We start from the raw sequence: 19816 nt of genomic DNA on the forward strand, positions 1-19816 counted from the left end.
TAATTTTTATATTTTTTTCATATTCTTGTGGCCAGCAATAATATCATTTTTCATCTAGATTGTCATAGAGTTCATTTTGGAGCAATATAATGCAACTAATTGGTCAAATTCTGAAGTGGTGGGAAGTATTTACCACAGAATTACATCTGATCATAGTCATATAACTGCAAAGAAGGTAGCTAGCAATAAAAAAAGGGGTTAAAAGTGTCCTGTTAAGTGACTCTTTTACTGTGAGACAGACTTCTTACACATCATTTTTATCTTTACATTAGCTAGCATTCAGAGTTTCACTGCTATCTACCTGCTACCTACTGTGCACCTTCACCTACAAAAGTAATGACTTGAATTTATGGAAAAATAATTTTCAAGAGCTCAACTGAACATTAAAGTAACCCTTGTAAACGGTTTTTACATTGCAACAAATTTTTATATTTTTTCATATTTTTGTAGCCAGCGATAATATCATTTTTCAGACAGACTTCTTACACATAATTTTTGTTTCATTTCTACATATTTACATTAGCTAGCATTCAAAGTTTTACTGCTACTTTTGACGTGGTAGCTACTTAGCACCTTCTTCATCTACAAAAGCTCAAGTACTAACTTAAACTTTCTGAATTTCTGGGACATGTAGTCAAATTGAGCACATAACCAGTAAGGACAACACTACACAGAAACTGAGCCAATTGTACAAAACTGTGACAGAGAGAACTACATTCTGTAGCTGAAAGAATAAAAGCCATAAAATCAGCCCCTGCCTTAGAGGACGCGGTGACCCAGCTTAAAATACACAGGTGTGTAAGGGAGTATAGTGATATAGTAGGATATGAAATATGAATACATTAAGATCATTTGAAGCCTCCTAACTGGGCCGAGAATTTTGATATAGTTCCAATACTACATTGGACTATAACATGTTACATTGGAATGTGGTTTTTACAGTGTACATTTTATTGTACAGTTGTTAGCTGCTTTTTGTTGGTGTAGATGCTGTGGCAATGGTGCAGCGGTGCAAAAACAGGATGTGGCTGACATACCGAGAAGCGACGCGCAGCACTGACATGCGCTTCAATCTTACAGCCGCAGTATAAATCTTTAACCTTTATGTTTATTGATACAATCAAACAATAATCTGGATCTTCAGTTACTCATGTCGTAAATTGTGACTCGTTGAGTTGAACGTTTTTGTAACATTTATACACGCTTGTGGTATCGTGGTCACGTTAGCTGCCTAAATGAATGCCATGAATGGTTTTTACAGTGTAAGTATAGAAATTTTTTTAGTTGAAATGTAAACTACAAGCGAGTACTTTACTGTATATTTAAAACCTTTGATGGATGTGCACCTGTGTTCTTGAGTCAAAGAAATCAGTTTGGAGAGAACATTTACATACGCTTCTTCCTCTTTCCACAAATAGACGTACATATTTCTTATCTGCAAGCAAGTCTTTAATCTCACCAGTTTCAGTCTCCACCTACCCTCAGAGGGCTGCAGCTCACTTTTCAGCAACCACATTTCATGCACCAGCCCCTTCTTCTTCACACATCACTCTAAATGTCAGTATTCAGTCTCTGGCTACACAAAATTTACCTACTTTGGTAAGATTTTTAAGTTTATTTCCATTCTTTTATATTATTTAATAACACATTTCACTTACTTTAACTTTATCATTCTTATTTAATTTACCTAAATCATTCAAAAAGAATGTGTTACATGTTAAACTGTTGTATGTTTACAGATCAATTTGCCTAGCAACAGCTTACTAGTGACATTTTTCTGCTTCGTATTTTTATGTTGTAAATATACTGACTGATGCTGTGCAATTATCACATTAACAGGAAACCAGCAACGCTGCGAGCGGTCTGCTAAGCTTCCTGCCATTCCATTCAACACGACAGCTCATACAGAAACAAGGCAATACACACTTCCTGCTGCATGTCTGGTGTGAGTAAGTATTATTATAATATATAATATATTATAAATATAATATCATGAGATTTTTGCTTGCAAAAATTAGGATGAATTTATTCTTTTTATTTTGCATTTGTTGGTTTGTCCAGTTGTCATGGTTTTTTATTGTAAAGTTTTTGTTTAAGGTACTTTATGCACTTTATAAATGCATTTTTCTCTTTAGATCCTGACTGTGAATTTATCGGTGATGATAAATTCATCACAGCTTTGAAGGTAGCCTACCTGAAGTTTGTAACAGCAACGTGGGACAGATAGCCATTTTGGATTTTTCTACTCAATAGGACATTTTTCAGCAGGTACAGTACATTCTTCAGTCAAATATGATTCAGTTTAAAGTTTAATAAATAGAGAAGACCTAATTATTACCCATGCTTGTAAGATAGTAAGGTTTAACCACTGTTATGGCTAACCACACCCATGCAGCACTAAGGGTGTGGTAACTGTTACCTGTAACTCAAATGAAGTAAAGAAATAGTTGTTTGCACTTTAGGAGATGCATTTTAGTGCATGTTTTAGTGTATGCATGTTTTCATGTACATATTTATAATGTAAATATGTAGCACAGTCGGCCAGTTGGCTTTTAGCCTAGCATAAACACCGGAAACAAATGACGTGTCTCAGACTGGATACTTTAGTTCAAACACGTGCATATTGTGTGAACAGGGCGGGAGTCAAAAACGTACAAAAATAAAACAAAAACTTTTAGCAACATTTGGCTACCTGAGCTAACAGTAGCTCACCTATTTCCAAATCCTTACAGAAAGCTTGAAAAGACAATATGTAGTAATCTTTCCATATGTACTATATACTATACATACCGTGGTTTCCTCCTACTACCAAGTTTGATACCAGACTATAAGTCATACACTTTTTTTACTCCGTTGCGACCTATAGTCCGGAAAATATGGTAATTGGTTGGTGGTTGCTTTTGGTATGTAGCAAAAATGGCATCCATTAACTGTAAACAGAGGCGAGAATGTAACAAAATCTGACTACCATACGCTCTACAAATCACTTCATAAAACAGTTTGTGGTTTTTATATTATGCTAAGCTAACGGGTTGCTGGATTTAGCAAATGTGAGAACAGTGTTGTTGGATTTGTTTTAACTATTTCTTAAAGAAACAAAGACCAAAGAAAAAAATATTACATGAATCAATTCTAACGAGCACACATGCTAACTGTAAGCTTCTTTTTCCTTACTTTCAGGCATGGACCGTAATGGTGTAACCTATAAAGTATCATACACTCCATGGATCCTTTTGACTATTCTACTCCTGCTGGTTGTATTGTTGATCTTCTTTTACAAGAAGCTAAACAGAAAAACTGATGGACAATATACCATAAAACGCATGGTGTACAAGGAAGGTGGGGTCAGGGACCGGGTGAGAGGGGCAGCATTAGCTCTGGGGGCATGTCTTGGCATCCAGTTGTGGCCCCGCAGTGACACCAATGAAGATGGAGAGGAAATGCAGGAGGTCCACGATGAGGAGGCACAGGTGGAGGATGGAGATAGTGAGGGGAGTGACATGGACGATGAAGAGGAGCAAGAAGAGGGTAACATGGAGACAGACAGAAAAAGTGGCAACGCAAGTGTGGAGGGTGCAGAGGCAGGTGAGGAGGCCAAGCTGGTAGATGAGACTGAGCCAGAGGAGAAAAAGGGGGAAAATCAAGAGTTAGGAGAAGAAGAGCAAGGTAAAGCAGCAGCAAGTGGAGGCCCTGGACTGTTGATAGATTTGAAGCAGTTCTCAGGGAGTGCCATCTGGTCAGGGGAAGTGCAAGGTGAGGTCAGTGATATCACTCCACTGTAAGAACAGCTGAATGGCAAAGCTATGCAATTTCCCCATTGTGGGACTAATAAAGGTTTCTTGATCTTTTCTTGATCTTAATATGGAGACTAGTTATATATAGGGAATAATTAAGATACTATTAGGGCCATACTGAGGTAACAAAACACATGTGGTTTTTAAATTCCATCCAGACAGCTAAAATCACTCAGCATGTGCCCTAATCACTGAGTTATAAGCTCACATTGGATTTGATGATGTATGTCACGTGTGTACTTTGATGTTATAATACTGTCTGCAACATATTTTTCTTGTGTTTTTGTTTTGTGCTTGTTTTTATAAAAAATTAGATTGTGATAAATGGGATTTTTTTTTAGAGCTAACTTTTCATTTTATTTCCCTAACTTCATAATAGGAGAACAAAAATGCTATGTAGCATGAGCGTGCTCATTTACTTCCTTGTTTGGTGAATCTACTAATGTACTGCTTTTTGTTGTTTTGTTAATACAATGTACACATTTGAAGACATTTCTAGATTGTATAAATCTCTGTAAAAAAATTAAATCTTTTTTACTTCATACATTAGTTGCAACTTTTGTGTTAAATTGAAATGTGGGTCATAACAATAAGTACTCAAGCTATTGTTGTGATGAAATCAGCCAATGGGGATGTAGCTCAGTGGTAGAGCGCGTGCTTCGCATGTATGAGGTCCCGGGTTCAATCCCCGGCATCTCCAATGTTTTTATTTTATTTATTTTATTTTATTACATTTATGAAGTTATTTTTCTGCACATATATACTACGCATCGGGCGAAGCGATAGATGTAAAAAGTAGTGGTGTTGATCTTCACCAAACAGACTGATGTGTGACAGGAGAAACATTTGTGATTGGTCAGAAGGAATCTCTGCTCGAATCTAATTGGACGCCAGATGCCTTCGAGGCGTGGGAGTGTTTACGCACGCAAGTGTCAAATATTTATTTTTCGCCGGCCGGATTGAGTGGTGTTTGGGTGAGACCCACTCGGTCGAGGCGTCATGGATGAGGGAGTATGTAAACATAAGTAAAATAAAATAGGACAAAACAATTTTTTTTGGTAAAAAAACAAACAAAAAACAGTTATTATGTAAGCAGGACATTTTCTCAAGATTGAAGACATTCTCACAGTGACTGATGGATCTGTACTAAAACCATTTGACAGGACACTGGATCTAACCTGGTAAATATTTATTTTATAACATCATCACCTTTCTTTTGCACAGATTTTGTGAAATAAAATCTCGCTGCGCGATTAGGTTTGTGCAAAGTAACCCTTATTACACGAGTGCTGCTGCACCACCGTGTGAGCATCCAAGTTGAATTTTCTCCTCTCACCCAAACTTGATTGTGCCTGAGAAATGATTTCAGTAGACGTCACTCATCTGCATAGGGAGTAAAATGCAACCATCCTGCAAGGATTTCTCGCACCCTGAAACGCTCTGTGTGCGATAAAAGAACTCGCCGATTGCTGCATATCCGAAACTACAAACATGGAAGGTACCGTTTGCATGTACTGTCATCCTGAAATGTGCACTTATATCCAGATAGGAGCCACATCTGGGCTGCAAACTGTCCAAGATGGATGCAGCGCCGCTGTGCGCAGGGATGCACGGCGGAGCGGCAGCGGGGTATTTTTAAATACCCCCCACCCCGTCACCACGGCAGGTTTCCTCTCGTTTATGCCTCATTATTGTTATTTTATCATCTTTGCAGGAGTAGGATGTTACTAGCATCCGCCGTAGTAGTATGGGAATGGCTGAACGAGCACGGACGCTGGCGGCCCTACAGCCCGGCTGTCTGTCATCACATCGAGGCAGTCATCCGGAGCGACCCGCGCTGTGGTAGTGTTGTCCTCGGCCAGGTGGACTCTCGCCTCTCGCCCTACATCATCGATTTGCATTCCATGCACCAGTTTCGACAAGACACAGGTGAGAAACAGGGACACGATGGAGGGGAGGGGGGGGGGGTGTAGCCTGACGGTGGAGCCAGGCCTGAAGTGGAGGCCTTTTTTTTTTTTTTATTACTGTCATTTTCTCAAGTCCTGTTTTTATGGAAGAGCTTTGCTGCATTATTTGTAATTTAAATCACACAGTCTAGCTTTATGCTTTTATTTTTCCTGTTGTATTCACCCTAACATGGTGGCATTTTGTCCTTTTATAAGGTGACAGCACTCTGACAGGATCAGTCAGGACACATAAAATGGAAAACAGGGCTGATTTGCATGAGACCCTAACATTGCCCTTCTCTTTCTCAGCATTGGCCGACAAAAGCTTTTGTGTAGTTTGTTTTTCCAAACCCCAAAACAGACTGAGACAGAAAGGGAGGGGGGGGGTGCCCCATTTTAAATAGGAGAGGAGAGGGGGGAGAGGGGTGGAGAGGAATGTCAGGAGGGCATTGATAAAATGGGGTTGGCAGGAGCAGAATTTATGAATAAACCACTGTTCCATACGCCACATTTTGCAGGCTGTGTAAGTTCAGAACATGACATGTCAACCTGTTTTTGCTGTAATTATTTGAAATGTGGGACATTTACAGTAAGAGGACTCTCTAGAGTTTCCCTGGACACCCAGGGAAGCAAACACAGCCAGCTTTGGCTCGGATCAAGGCTGCCAGCCAATCAGAATTCAGAACACTGTGTGCTGTTACCAGGGGCAACCTGTTTGCCCAAATTCTTAGCAAGCAAACACAGACATGTTGAATTTGTTAGGGTTGTATACTACTTGTCCACAGCACACAGCAGTGTAGACACCTCTTGCCTCATCTTCTAGTAGGTGTCTACAAGTTCAAATCTTCACAATGTGGATCTTTGTCAGGTACCCTTCGGCCGGTACGACGCAGCTTCTACGACCCTACATCAGCACCAGGCCAGGGCTGGTTGTGGGAGTGGGAGAACGACGCGGGCAGCTGGACGGCTTACGACACCGAGGTGGGCATCGCCATCCAGGCAGCACGTGACCGTCAGCAGACCTGGCTGGACCTGGCGCCACTGGGTTTCGGCTACCTTATCGACTTCGAAAGCATGACCCAAATCAATGGGCAGACACAGCGATGCAGGCGCATCCAGCGCCGCTCCGACCTGGCTTATCCGCTGGTCTCTGGGCCCCTGCCCAAGTCTCACCACGCATGGGGGCCCTCGTCTATGCCAGGACATGGAGGACTTTTAGGCGTTGATGTATCTGGTGAGGGCATGGGGATCAGGATGAGCAGCAGTGGGACTGGAAACGGGAGTGCGTACCCCAGCGGGGCGCTTCCTGCTTCAGCAATCACCTCCCTTGGACAGCCTTGCGCCTGTCAGCAGTGTATGCTGGTGCTCAGTGTCAAAGCTGGCACCATGTCAACTGCTCACACACTGGGTCGAAGACCGCCACAGATCAAGCCACCAAGTCCCAAACTGAGCAGTCACCCTGTCCCTGGAGGGTCTTACTCCCTCACCCTACCCCGGCCTCCATCTCTGTCAAGGTCACTTTCCCCACACAGGACGTCCATCGTTGGGGCAACAGGTGGCTTCAGTCTAGGTGGGATGGGAGGACCAGGAGGTGTTGGGATTGTTGGTGCTAGCGGTGTTGGCAGTTCCAGCTTTGGCTTCGGAGGAGGCTATGCCCACTCTCTTTCCCTTCTTGGGCCGGCCACCGCTGCCCTCTCCATCTCCTCCACTCGGCCCCCACCTCCTCCTCTACCACCACCTCCGCCACCTCCTCCTCCACCCTCCACCACGCCTTCATCATCTGCCACCTCTCCGCCCCACCCATCCACCTCCACTCTCACTGTCTGTTCTGTCCCAGCGGTGTCAGCCCCAGTCCCACCTCTAATCTCCACGGCCACCTCCACCTGCACACCCTCGCCTTCGGCTCGCGTCCTGGGCCCAGTGTCTTCGTCAGGTGCTGCCGCCTGCGCAGCCCCTCTGCCACCGAGGTCGAGCCTCGCAGGGCTGAGCCGCCCTGCGCTGCAGCGCATCGCCATGGCTCAGTCTCGTGCCCTTATTGCCTCTGGGTGAGTACTTTCTAATGTAGATTTCACACACAACTTTCTAACATAATTTAAATAAATTATGTTAGAAAGTTGTGTGTGTGTGACCAAATGGTCACAATGTTCCTGACTGGCTGCACTGACACTTATAGCGATAAGCTAAAGAAAATTATCAGACAAACTCCTTCTACATTAGGCCACAAACTTATCAATTACTCTTGGTCAGTAAAAAAGAAACACATCTGGACATATTCACAGAAAACTGAATGAATTAAATGTTCCCTGTGACCATATTCCATGTCAGGTTGATGTATACACAACAAAATGATTACAGCTAAAGTGCTGGGAAAGATCCCTTTATTTGTTAAAAGCCCTCTCTACACAATGTCTGACGTCAGCATTCATTAGCATTCATGAGGCTTTAATCTCTGTGCCAAAGTCCACCAGGCTCGTTCATGTTCACAGGAAATACAATGAAGGCCATTCATAGTAAGCTCTCAGAAGTCCTTTACACATTCCACACATTTGTCATGCAAACAACGTAATGATGATAAGACATCACAAACACACACAACTAGAGTGCTGCGGAACAATCAAACAGACTGCTACAAACATTTCATTATGTTCCAAACAGCTTGGAGAACTTCAGTTCTGTTTTGTTAATGTAATCCCTGGCTGACACCATGAGACCAAAGATTTGTTTAAGTTTGAACTGATCTTCTTACAGAATGAATTCGTATCCATGTGTCCATTGTGTTATTGCATGGTGGAGAAAGACTACAATACATCCTGTGCATATTATGCATAAAACCAAAAGAATCAGGAAAGCCCTAAACATAGTTTAAGCATAGTAGTTGGAAGGTAACCATAGCAACAGTAGGATAGCAAGTTAGTGACATAAAATATAGGATGATGTGATTTAAAGCATCAATGCCTGATAAATTCATTAGTTATGTTGTCGAGCTTTACATTTTTTTTTAAATTCTGAGATGCCATTGAGATTCATTTTTAATATGTATATAATAGATTAATTAATAAAAAAAGCCTAGTCAGCTTCTGTTTACATTTTGAATGCTAGTTTTTGCACTACTATTCTCACCTTAATGCTCAGGATCATTAAGCAGAGGTTTTTTTGCAGAATACCAACATGCTCATATTAAACTCATTATTCACTCTTAACTAAGCCTAATGATGTGTATGCAGAGTCCTCCATTTTTGGAGCTTGAAATTACGGAACTCATTCCAAATCTTAGAGTGGCCATAAGGTACGGATAAGATCAAGGTGGTTGCAGTGTCCAGGTGTCTGAGCCAGAGGGCGCTGGTCTGTACAATGTTTGGAAACCTGTTAGGCTAATTAATAACTATTTAAACAGGAAAACTGTGGTTGTTTTCTGCGTCTGTATGTAATTGTATCTCCTCCCAGGAGGTCTGTGATCAAACATTAAAACATGACCACACACTGGGGATCATTTCCATATGACCTAATCTACCACTAACCCAATTTTTGGAGGGCTGGCATTAGCAAGAACAGCCTCCATAAAACAGCAGTGTAACAACAGCGATAGCCTCAGACTACTATATGCAACAGGCTTAATATTGCTGCCTGGGTAATCTCTGTATATGGTGTCAGTTAAACTGTGCGACAGATCAGGTGAGAGTGCTCTGCTGTCCAGCAGATGGTTACACCTGCTGCTTCAGCCACGTCACAGGGTCTGTCTTATCCTTGTCAGCCTTGGATGCTCACTGCTTTAACTCCATGTTCATGCACATGAGGGAAACTGAAACACTTTTATACTATACAGTATTTTGGGGACAGACCCCCTTTTGGAGCCTGCCTTTAGTGGCCATTTAAAGAACTGCAGTTTTTTAACCTTGTTGGCAACATTCGTCTCTGAGTTGCTGCTTGAGAGCAGTATTAGCATTCGATTGTATGTGTGTCATGTGTCTGCCTATCTGATAAATGTAACTTCAAAATTGAGTCTCCTTTTAGCTCTGAGACTTTAATATTTGATGCTTAACATTTTGGTTAAACAAAATATTAAAATCAGACTTTCTTACTTCATGTTCAGTCTCGTAAAATTACTGTAAAAATGCACAACTCTCTTGCTTTAGAGGCGCGCATATGAACCTTGCTGCTGTCTACTGCTGCAGGTATTAATAAACACTCCGGCAACCGCAACAAAGCAATATATAAATAAATGCACAGCAACCACCTGGCTTTATGAACAAATAATAAAAGGAAGTAATAGTCTTTAGTAAATATTACATCACTGATAATTCCATAAAGGGGTATCACTTCCTGTGACCTGTTTATACCTTTCTTTTAGTTTGTGGTCATTTGTGGAAATGCAGTTGTGGATGCTTACACATAGCTGTTTAAACTAATGATTATGCTAAAATGCTTAAGAGTATTAAAAATAACTTTCTAGTCATAGATTAAAAAACTCACATATTATTATAATATAACAGGCAGATAAACTGAAGTGTTGCAATAGCTAAAGGAACTACAACAACAGATATAGTAAATAGCAGAAGTATAAGTGACTAAGATGTATTTTTAATGATTGAGTATACAGTAGACTATCATTGTGGTGTAAACAATAATTATAGCATGAGTGTAAATATAAATAATATATGTTTTTGCTGGTTGATTAGTGAGTTGATATTTGTTATTGTTGAGAGAGTTAGCCTTCAGTGAAACAGAGCAGATGGTTTCAAAGTGATGTGTTAAAGTCTGAAGGGTCTCCAACGTCACAGATTATCACACTGATGAGAGCCACCTTTGGTCTGAACACCTGCCGTGGCCCTCTCACTGCTCTAGTGAGGTTTTCTTCACAAAATGATCAGAGGTTTTCCTTCTGCTTCACTGGTTTATGTTTTTCATTAGCCTCGATTCAAGGTGTGAGCTCACATCTGCCAAGTATGTGAACGAGCGCTGCCATATGCAGCAGCTTGTGTGTTTCCATCACCCAGCTCTCCAGATGGAGGCAGCTCTAATGCCTCTAGCTTAGCCGGGATCAGAGGAACGTGACTCGCTGAGGCTCGTCTTGTTTCCCAGCATTTCTCTGCTCTTCTATCACCTCCTCTAATCTGAAACTAATATCACTCACGTTTACCTGCCTGACACACAAATGTCAATCAACATATTGCTCTTCAGCCAGCTGTGTGTTCTGTGGGTCATGTAAAGAGCACACACACACACACACTGTTAATACCACAATGAGGACACTGTTGTTGGTAAACAAACAAATACAGTGACTCAGTACAGCGTAATCAGATTGACCAGTATGGGAACTGGATGCCACAGTAACTGTTAATAGTGATGTTACATAGTTGTTCCAAGTGTTGTTGAGTGTAAGCAGTAAGGCTGACATTTATTTATTTAGACAGTTAATGATTATGTGTAAGACAATCAGTCACAGTGTGAACTGATCATTTTCAGTCATTTTTGGATTTCAGTCCTGTAAAAAGTTTCTTGAAAAGAAACTTTTCAATGATTTAACATTAACAAAAGGCATCCTTATGGTTCTAAACCATCCTGACATGGTTTAAAAGAATGTCAGATACTGGAGGCCATCATGTCTACTTTAGTTAGGGGCATAAAAAAAATCATAAGACACAATATATAAAATTTGGGTACTATTAAGTAGTACCTATTAAACCCGGTCTGCTGGATGAACAGACTGTTGCTATGAAAGCGGTTTTGATCACTGGAAAAGATAACGTGTGATTAAAAAAATCTGGAAAATATAATCTTTTGTATATAACTCTTGATTTCCCTAATAAGTTGTCAGGTAATAGGCCCACTCTGGAGGGATGAAAGGGAAATGGCACAACACTATAATGACCAATGACGTAATTATAGTCTACATCTGGCAAACAAATATCAAATAAACATATATTGCAAGGTCTCTTTATGGACATTCACATAAAGACACTGATTAATTGTATACATAAACTGATTAAGTATCTAAAATACAATTAAAATAATTTTGTTTTGTTATTATAATTACATTAAGCAAGATTATTATTTTATTTAGATTGAAAAATTTGAAGGGTATAACAAAGTATTAAACTCCCCTCTCCTTGTCATAACGTATCAACATATTGTAATATCAATAGCTTGTGGTGTCATATGTGCCAGTGTGTTTCAGCCTTATGGCAGCCTGGCTGTGTGACGTGGCACCTGACAGGTAATCCCTCCTGTGACCAATCTCTGGCCTACAACCCAAGTTTAGTCAACAGATGGAAACGGGTGGATTAGCTCTATAAAAGAGGAGTCAGACCTGACATCAGCACACAAGCAGAGGAAGACAGAGACTCTCTAACTGATCAACAACAGGATCCATCCGAGTCAAACTGTGAATTTTGTTACCGGGGTAACTGGACTTTTAAACCAGAGTGATGACTATTATCAAAACAGGCAGACCGTAAGTATCTCAGACTGTTCAGCCAGGGATGGTAGTGATGTTCTTGTGTGTTTGATGTTGGGATTTTTCAATGGGCAAAAATACTATGATGTTACATTTTCAAAATAAAAGCATTAGTTTTGCTTTTATTTATATTTGCAGGAGGTTATTAGAAAACTAAAAATGATTGGACAGTGTGGTCAAATCTGATTTATTATGACATGAGTGGAACTATTTTAGAGTAACCCTTTAAGTAGTTTAAGTAGAAAGTGCAACAATTGAGCAAAACCTGACTTCTGTGTTCTCTAAGTAGCCGCAAAAACGGGAATTTTGTGGTGATCACATGTTCACCACAATTATAAATAGCAAAATAACTATCTTGTTTACAGCCAGGTGTCTAATGCTGACATAAAACCCTCACCTTAAGCCTTCCATGGCAGGAAGTCACATCTGTTGATTATAGGACAGTATGTCAGCGTCTGTTTCTCCACATGACTTGGCAAAAGCTCCTTAACCTACTGACACGGCCTGATCTAGAATGTAGCATATGCTGTGCACAGCTGTGTATAAACCTGTCTGTTTATGGGTGACTCAGCAGCTTCTGAGGTGACCTGGTCTGGACACACGTGTGTGTATTTTTAGTATATCAATGATCTGTAGATTAAAACTGTTTTGTTGTCCTGCGTTTCAGAGTGCCAACGGTTCCAGTGAAGAACCTGAATGGATCTAGTCCTGTACATCCTGCACTGGCAGGTAAATATGTATTAACAATAAGATACTGGGCTTCTGTATCCACTGGTATGGTCAGTCAATACAGTCTGCCATATCCTCCCTCTGCTGTTTGCTTTCAGGTATTACAGGCATCCTGATGAGTGCTGCAGGACTACCTGTCTGCCTCACCCGCCCTCCCAAGCTGGTGCTTCACCCTCCACCAGTCAGCAAGAGTGACATCAAACCTGTGCCCGGGCTGGGCCACTGCTGTCGCAAGACCACAAAGAAGCAGGCCCGGAAAGGTGAGTTTGATGATACTCACTGTGGCACATAAAGATGTGTATTTTGTTTATAAACTAAAGTTTGTATTTCTGTTTCATAGGAAAGACCCCAGAAGAAGTGGTGAAGCGCTACCTTCAGAAAGTCCGCAATCCCCCAGAGGAGGTGAGTTATTTATAGTGTTTGAAGCAGTTTAAGTGTGGTGTTAAAAACAGGACACAAACAGTTTCTCTCTTTCCACATTAGGACTGCACAATCTGCATGGAGGCCCTGGCCGGACCATCAGGCTACAAGGGCCCAGGTGTGGGTGGCATCTCCCGGGCCGAATCAGTGGGCCGTCTAGCACAATGTGGTCACCAGTACCACCTCCAGTGTCTGGTAGCTATGTATAATAATGGCAACAAGGACGGCAGCCTGCAGTGTCCCACCTGCAAGACCATCTATGGGGTTAAAACCGGGAATCAGCCCCCAGGCAAGATGGAATACCATGTCATCCCCCACTCACTACCCGGCCACCCTGACTGCAAAACCATCCGGATCATTTACAACATCCCTCCTGGCATCCAGGTAAACACACCACCCATCATTATAAAAAGTGTTGTTTCATTTTTTTAAAGTTTTGGATTAAGTGGACCTCTTGCTCTTTAGGGCCCAGAGCACCCAAATCCTGGCAAACCCTTCACTGCACGTGGGTTCCCAAGACACTGCTACCTCCCTGACAGTGAAAAGGGACGCAAGGTACACAAACAAACACATCCTTTCATTTTAGTAGCAGCACAATAATTACACAGTAACATGTATTCCTCATTTGTTTAGGTTCTGAGGCTGCTTCTGGTAGCATGGGACCGCAGGCTCATTTTCTCTGTGGGCACATCCAGCACTACCGGTGAGTCCGACACGGTGATCTGGAACGAGGTGCACCACAAGACTGAGTTTGGCTCCAACCTCACCGGCCACGGGTACCCGGACCCTGGCCACCTGGACAATGTTCTAGAGGAGCTTAAAGCTCAGGGCATCACTGAGGAGGAGTGTCTACCCAGAGACTGAAGGTGCGGATGACACAAAGCCAGGGGGAGCCACAGATGAATCATTTTCAGAATGAACAGGGGGAACTCTCACACCCAGAGTTGGAAAACAACTTACTATTCTGACTGCATGAGTCAACACGTGGGGGGATCGTTTTGTTTCCTGATGCAGTAACAGTGTCAAGATGTTATTCAGTGAGATCACTGTGCACATACCAGTCATTGTTAGTTTAAAAAACAAATCATTTATACTGTGAGACTTCATATCAAGAATGTAAGTAAGTGATGGATGAAGTGTTGACCACTGCTGCTGCTGCTGCTGTGTGGAACTGAGGGGAAACTAAAAGTCAAAACGTGTTTTTTTTTTTTTTGTTTTTTTTTTTTAAGTCCACAAACAGAAGCAACTTTTCACTGCAGATACATCTTTCAAGTGTATAACTGGATATCTGAGCATGGATAATTGCTGACCTCTAGTGGTAATATTTCAGAACTACATTCCCTCTTAGTTTTGATTTTTAAACTGTATATTATGAATACTTGATATATGATATTGTTTTCATTCATTTATGTTTTTATATATTCATTTTTGTTTTATAAGGTGCATTGTTTTTCCTTGGGTGTGGCTTGACAGACTGAGACACGAGGTTGAGATAAGCTGCTGGTGTACCGGAGTTTGCCTGACACTTTATATGTCATTTACCAGCCCCTTTCTTTAAAACAATCATATTTTGTATTTTAATAAGCTCACAAACTGACATTCCTTAACCCTTTTTGCCCTCAAAGCATGGGTGCATTAAATAGCTTTCGATGTCTTCTTGTATCTGCGTTAATGTTAAGACTGATCTACTATGGATTATATCCCCCTGAGGAGGAGTAAATTTCCAGAAAAGCTAGGATTGGATCTCCTGCCTGAGCTCAGATTTGCACAGTGCTTTCTACTTAGTACCAACATGGAAACAGCTTGTATCTACTGTATTTTACATCACACACACCAGCCTCAAAATGCTCCAATCGCACTACAGAATGTGGTCATTCGTCTTTTTTTTTTGTTTTTGTTTTTGTCAGGTTTTAGTTTTCACCATGAGCAGGTGCAAAAGACTGTCCTGATGTGAATCCAGCTTTGGCCAAAGTGGTCCAGTCTGTCTGCATTCAGTCCATTGTGGACCGGTTTATTATGAGGTATGTTAGATGAGATATACAGCAGTATGTGTTGACATACTAATGTAAGCCAACATTAAAAGCATTTATACTTTATGATACTTTATGTATGCACTGTACTGTATGTATGTGTTTTATGTGCACAAATTTGCATTAAACGTTTTTCTAAGGTTCAAAGAGGTAATTGAACCCTACTCTGGTTTATGTTATTTTATACATTATATGTATTTATCTGCAGAGATCCTGCCTATTTTTTGAACGTCTCAGTGGGTTGCAGTGGTTGTGGATGCAACAGTCTATTAAATAAAAATAAATTGGTATAAAAAGAGCTGCAGGAGGTAAACTACACCAATTGACTAAAACTAACAAATGCTGCACAATCAACCTTTTAGTCAACAATGTAGTGTTTTCACCTTTTAAACAATGGACTGTGTAATTCCTGGGGAAATTGCAGTAGGATTGCTGCATCTGTTGGTTAAAGTGGGCTCATTACTAGGCGTTAAATGTGTTTGACACATTTGTTTTGGCTAAGAGTGGAGTTTAATGGTACTAGTAGTATTTTTAGGTGTTTAGTTTACTCCACAAGCCCTTACAAAATAAGCTGATAATGCATTTAAACCTATATTGATTACATCATTCAAATGTATTGTGTACTTATAATTTTGATATTTTTCCATGATTAGCAAAAGAAACTCTGTACGGGATTTACAGGAAACAGTTTAGAGTAGGTTTTTAATCAAATGCTTATATTTTGTAGATCACATCACTGACTTCTGCTTGTAGACATGAGCAGTGCATGAGCAGTTTATCTGTAGATTAGTCTGGCTCCTGGATTAGTAGTCTGGATTACTTCCACTTTACTGAATGAAAGAATGTACGGAGACAATTAACACAATTATAAGGACCCTTGGAAGAGGATTCAGTCTAATGAAAAAATAAAGCTAATAATAGTATTCTTACACACCATTTTCAAGGGAATAGCTGTGTAAAAACTCTTCATACAACAATTATACTGGTGTACAAATAATATATCTTTCCAGAAACTAGGTCTGGTGTCACTTAACACATGAAGATGTGGATATTCTTGACACACACACTGAAAACCTTTCACACAGACTTTCATTCGCTCTCCCATTTCTGCGATGATGCAGATTAACCTTCGTCTTAAGTGACAGATGTAATGGATTGGCCAAAGCTGCCAATTTGCAGTATGAAAATGCACCGTCTGTCTGTCAGGTTACTGAGGAGCAGATGGGTTAAGGATCTAATCAGGCACCAACTGAGTTAAGCCCTGACTGAGAGCAACTAGTAGCACTAATATAGATGAAAGGAGAAAAGATGATTTGGGTAACTGTATTTTGCCTCATTTTAGGTAGACACACAGGAGACAACATGCTTTGGATGGAAAAAAATGCATATGCAATAGAAGATTATGGTAAGAATAGAGACATCCACCCCTTCAGAGACTAAACAGGGGAGGGTTCTCCAGGGTGGATGGGACTCGATTATAGGGGACAGCATGTTGTATTCCACTGCAGGGTTTCCTACGGTTGATCACTACATGTTGCAGTTTTGTCTGATGTCTCCCCCATTATTTCCACCTACAGTGCACGGCTGTATTTCTGTGAAATGCTTTTGCTAGGCTTTTTAGTTCTAAACTGCAGGTTTCTTTTCTGCCACATAAAGCAAAATTCTTCCCTCTCCTCCGTCTCAAAATGACTTGTCTATTATTAAAAGCTTTTAAATGGAGCAGTGTGTTGGCTGACTACCAAATCCATTGCCTTGTTGCTAGGGAAACACATACCCTCCATCACAGTGCTCTTTTTTCTCTCCACTCTGCCCCCCCCCTCCTCTTCCCTAGAGGCTCATATTTCAAAACTGTCAGCAATCTTGTGAGCTCACACTGCTGCCTTTCAGCTAAAAGCTTTTTGTGCTTGCAGAGAAGCGAAATGGAGGGAAAAAGAGAGAGGATGGGAGTGGTTAGACGAGAGGGGAGGGAAAATGAAGGGCCTCCCCCACTGTTGCCAGGGCAACTTGATGTCAGAGTGACATCACGCAGCACTAAAAGCTTTTAGCCGGATTCCTCTCCTGCCTTAGGCCCCATTTTGAGTCCTCTTTCAGCGAGACTAGGGGGGGAAGGGCACAGGCAGGACAGTGGTATGTGTGTGCCTGCTTGCACTGCAGACTCAGCACAGCTCTTAGCACAGTAAAAGACTTTCAAATTCAACCTCCAAAGGTCTTATTCCTGCAAGCATACTGGCTAGGAGAACTATTTCAAACAAGATGGCATCAGATGATTCTTTCAACTACCTAATATCACGCCAGAGTGAGAAACACAGGAGGGCCCCGAACTGGACCGACGGCGAAATGAAAGCCCTCCTGTTCGTGTGGGAGGAACACCACAACGAACTGAAAATGAGCAAGAGGAACGCAAAGGTTTACGAGAAGATGTCCCAGAGGTTTTTCCAGCTGACCGGAGAGCACCGGTTTAAAGAGGAGATCAAGATGAAAATCACCAACATGTCCTTCCAGTATAGGTAAGAGCACCACATCTACAGTTTGGACTCCTGGCTGCAGCTGTTCGACAACTTTAAACATCACTTTCTTTGCACCAACAGGCGACTGAAACAGGCAGCAGGTGAAAGCGGCGAGACACCAGACTGGCCGTACTACAAGCCCATCGAAAAGATCCTGTCCAAGCCACAGGAGAACGGCAGAGTGGACTCAGTGGAGTTTCAGGCCTCCACAGCAGGCCCCTCCACCTCCTCACACTCCACAGACAACCTGCTGCCCCAGTCGGAGGAGGGAATGATGGGATTCCTGCCAGAGTACACAGGCTCCTCGGATGAGATGGAGATAAAAGAAGAGGTGGAGTCTTTGAGCTCTGACAGCGAGCACTCACATGACTCCAGGTAACACTAACTACACACATGATGTAGGAGTGTGTGTCGTTTAATCTCCAATTAGGATTATAATAGATAAACAAACCTTTCAACCCTAAATAATAATAATAATCAAAGTGTTGTACTAATAATAATATATATAAAGTTCTGCTCATATAATATACGACAAAATGAATAGCTTAATTTCTAGTTTGCATGAAAAATGGAAAACTCTCAACCTCTACCACTCTGTTGAGATTATGTTCAGATTATGTATTGCACTGGTGCAGACACCAGCTAGCTGGTTTAGCCTGGTTTACCTCTATGTCGAATCGACGGTGTACCCCCGCAGATGCCCTGACGCCGTCATGAACCCTTCAAACTTCTGCGTCGCTCCATTGCGTTGGTTTCCATGTCACGGTGCACTTGACTTGGTGGATTTTGTTCTTTAAACTCTCTTGTTGCTTGTTTAGCTTCCGCCACTTTCTGTTTCTTAAAACAATGGCGACCGAGAGAGAGCTAATGTTATTGTTTTTTTTAGAATATCCTTATCGTCCATACTCAAGTCTGTAGTAAACAAGAAGTTTTTAAAATTGCCGGCACAGGAGCGCCTAGTCCGAAATACCGGAAATACGTTCTACTGCTAACAAGCCAACCAATCACAGCGCTTGCGGGCTGCGTCACCAGCGTTACAATTTTTTTACGTCAAGTCTACGTGGGGTTACGCCGTCGATTCAGAAGTTCAATCAGCCTTTAGCCTGCTAACTTCAACAACTGTCACTACACCACAGTGATCCATTGAATAACCAATTTCAATGTTTTATATTTTTTAACAATCGAAAAAAATAAATAATATAGTAAATTTTTGACCAAAGCTAGCAATCGCTTTAAAGGTAGTTTTTTATAGACTATAGCTGTAGTTAGAAATATAAACATGAGATTAATATGTTGCATGTTATGTTGGATGTTATGTGCAATTACCAAATTACCTATGTCCTGTATTTTGGATCACAAAATACTTTTTTGTTGTTGTTGTTGTCTGATTTCTGGCTTTAAAACTGACTTCCTAATGACCACAAACAAACAACAAATTGATTCTATGCCCACTTAGAATGTTCTCCTCTCGTTCTCCAGCTCCCATCCTAATTCATCCAAGAAGGGGCTTGCCAACAAGCGACTGTCTATAAAGAGAAAGAAACTGCGGCTGATGCAGGCCATGCTGCAGCAACAGAAAAGGTCAAGCCGAGCCATAGAGGACATGTGCAGGGAGGTCCGTCGAGCCATGCACCAACAGAACCTCCTGCAGGTCCAGTGCATGCAGATGCAGGAGCGCATGATGAACCTCCTGGAGAAGATGATCCAGCCTACCTCCACCACAGCAGCACAGTGGAGTCAGAGTGGAGTGAAAAGTTCAGGAAAACAATGAGATAATGCTATTGCCTCAGCTGCGGCTTTGGTAAAGGAAAAAAATCTGTGTTGTATTTTATTAGTTTCACGTGAAACATTTCGATATTTAGTATTTAAAACTCCTATAGAGAGGCAGAAACAGGCTTTTATAATGTCTGAAGGTGCCTGAAAATCATCAATAGAG

At 41.4% G+C, this 19816-nt stretch overlaps 2 protein-coding genes, 1 long non-coding RNA gene and 1 other non-coding gene across 7 annotated transcripts; all 4 read left to right on the forward strand.

The window, feature by feature from the left end:
* The first annotated feature begins 1063 nt into the window (after positions 1 to 1063).
* Positions 1064 to 4338, forward strand: LOC114450931 (uncharacterized). Of its 2 annotated transcripts, none has more exons than XR_003672145.1 (5): positions 1064 to 1262; positions 1419 to 1599; positions 1840 to 1949; positions 2136 to 2268; positions 3181 to 4338. It is a non-coding gene; the product is annotated as an uncharacterized LOC114450931 (long non-coding RNA). The 2 variants fall into 2 exon arrangements; XR_003672146.1 differs by having other exon boundaries at positions 1840 to 1945.
* Positions 4339 to 4422: 84 nt separating this feature from the next.
* trnaa-cgc (transfer RNA alanine (anticodon CGC)) lies at positions 4423 to 4494 on the forward strand. Its single transcript has one exon. It is a non-coding gene; the product is annotated as a tRNA-Ala (tRNA).
* A 285-nt stretch (positions 4495 to 4779) lies between these two features.
* dtx4a (deltex 4, E3 ubiquitin ligase a) lies at positions 4780 to 15299 on the forward strand. 3 transcript variants are annotated; one of them, XM_028429284.1, is made up of 9 exons: positions 4780 to 4975; positions 5509 to 5723; positions 6609 to 7785; positions 12862 to 12923; positions 13022 to 13183; positions 13264 to 13325; positions 13407 to 13727; positions 13809 to 13898; positions 13977 to 15299. In XM_028429284.1, the coding sequence occupies exons 2-9, from the start codon at positions 5516 to 5518 to the stop codon at positions 14205 to 14207; spliced, it is 2313 nt and encodes a 770-aa protein (XP_028285085.1). In that variant the 5' UTR covers positions 4780 to 4975; positions 5509 to 5515; the 3' UTR covers positions 14208 to 15299. The 3 variants fall into 3 exon arrangements, with proteins under 3 accessions (XP_028285085.1, XP_028285084.1, XP_028285083.1); XM_028429283.1 differs by lacking the exon at positions 4780 to 4975 and adding an exon at positions 5178 to 5292; XM_028429282.1 differs by lacking the exon at positions 4780 to 4975 and having other exon boundaries at positions 5495 to 5723.
* Positions 15300 to 17472: 2173 nt separating this feature from the next.
* msantd1 (Myb/SANT-like DNA-binding domain containing 1) lies at positions 17473 to 19651 on the forward strand. Its single transcript, XM_028429791.1, has 3 exons — positions 17473 to 17880; positions 17962 to 18255; positions 19360 to 19651. Exons 1-3 carry the CDS (start codon positions 17627 to 17629, stop codon positions 19649 to 19651), a joined length of 840 nt encoding a protein of 279 aa, XP_028285592.1. The 5' UTR covers positions 17473 to 17626.
* The last annotated feature ends 165 nt before the right edge of the window (positions 19652 to 19816 follow it).

This window comes from Parambassis ranga, chromosome 18, assembly GCF_900634625.1.
Source record: "Parambassis ranga chromosome 18, fParRan2.1, whole genome shotgun sequence".
Lineage (NCBI taxonomy): Eukaryota > Metazoa > Chordata > Actinopteri > Ambassidae > Parambassis > Parambassis ranga.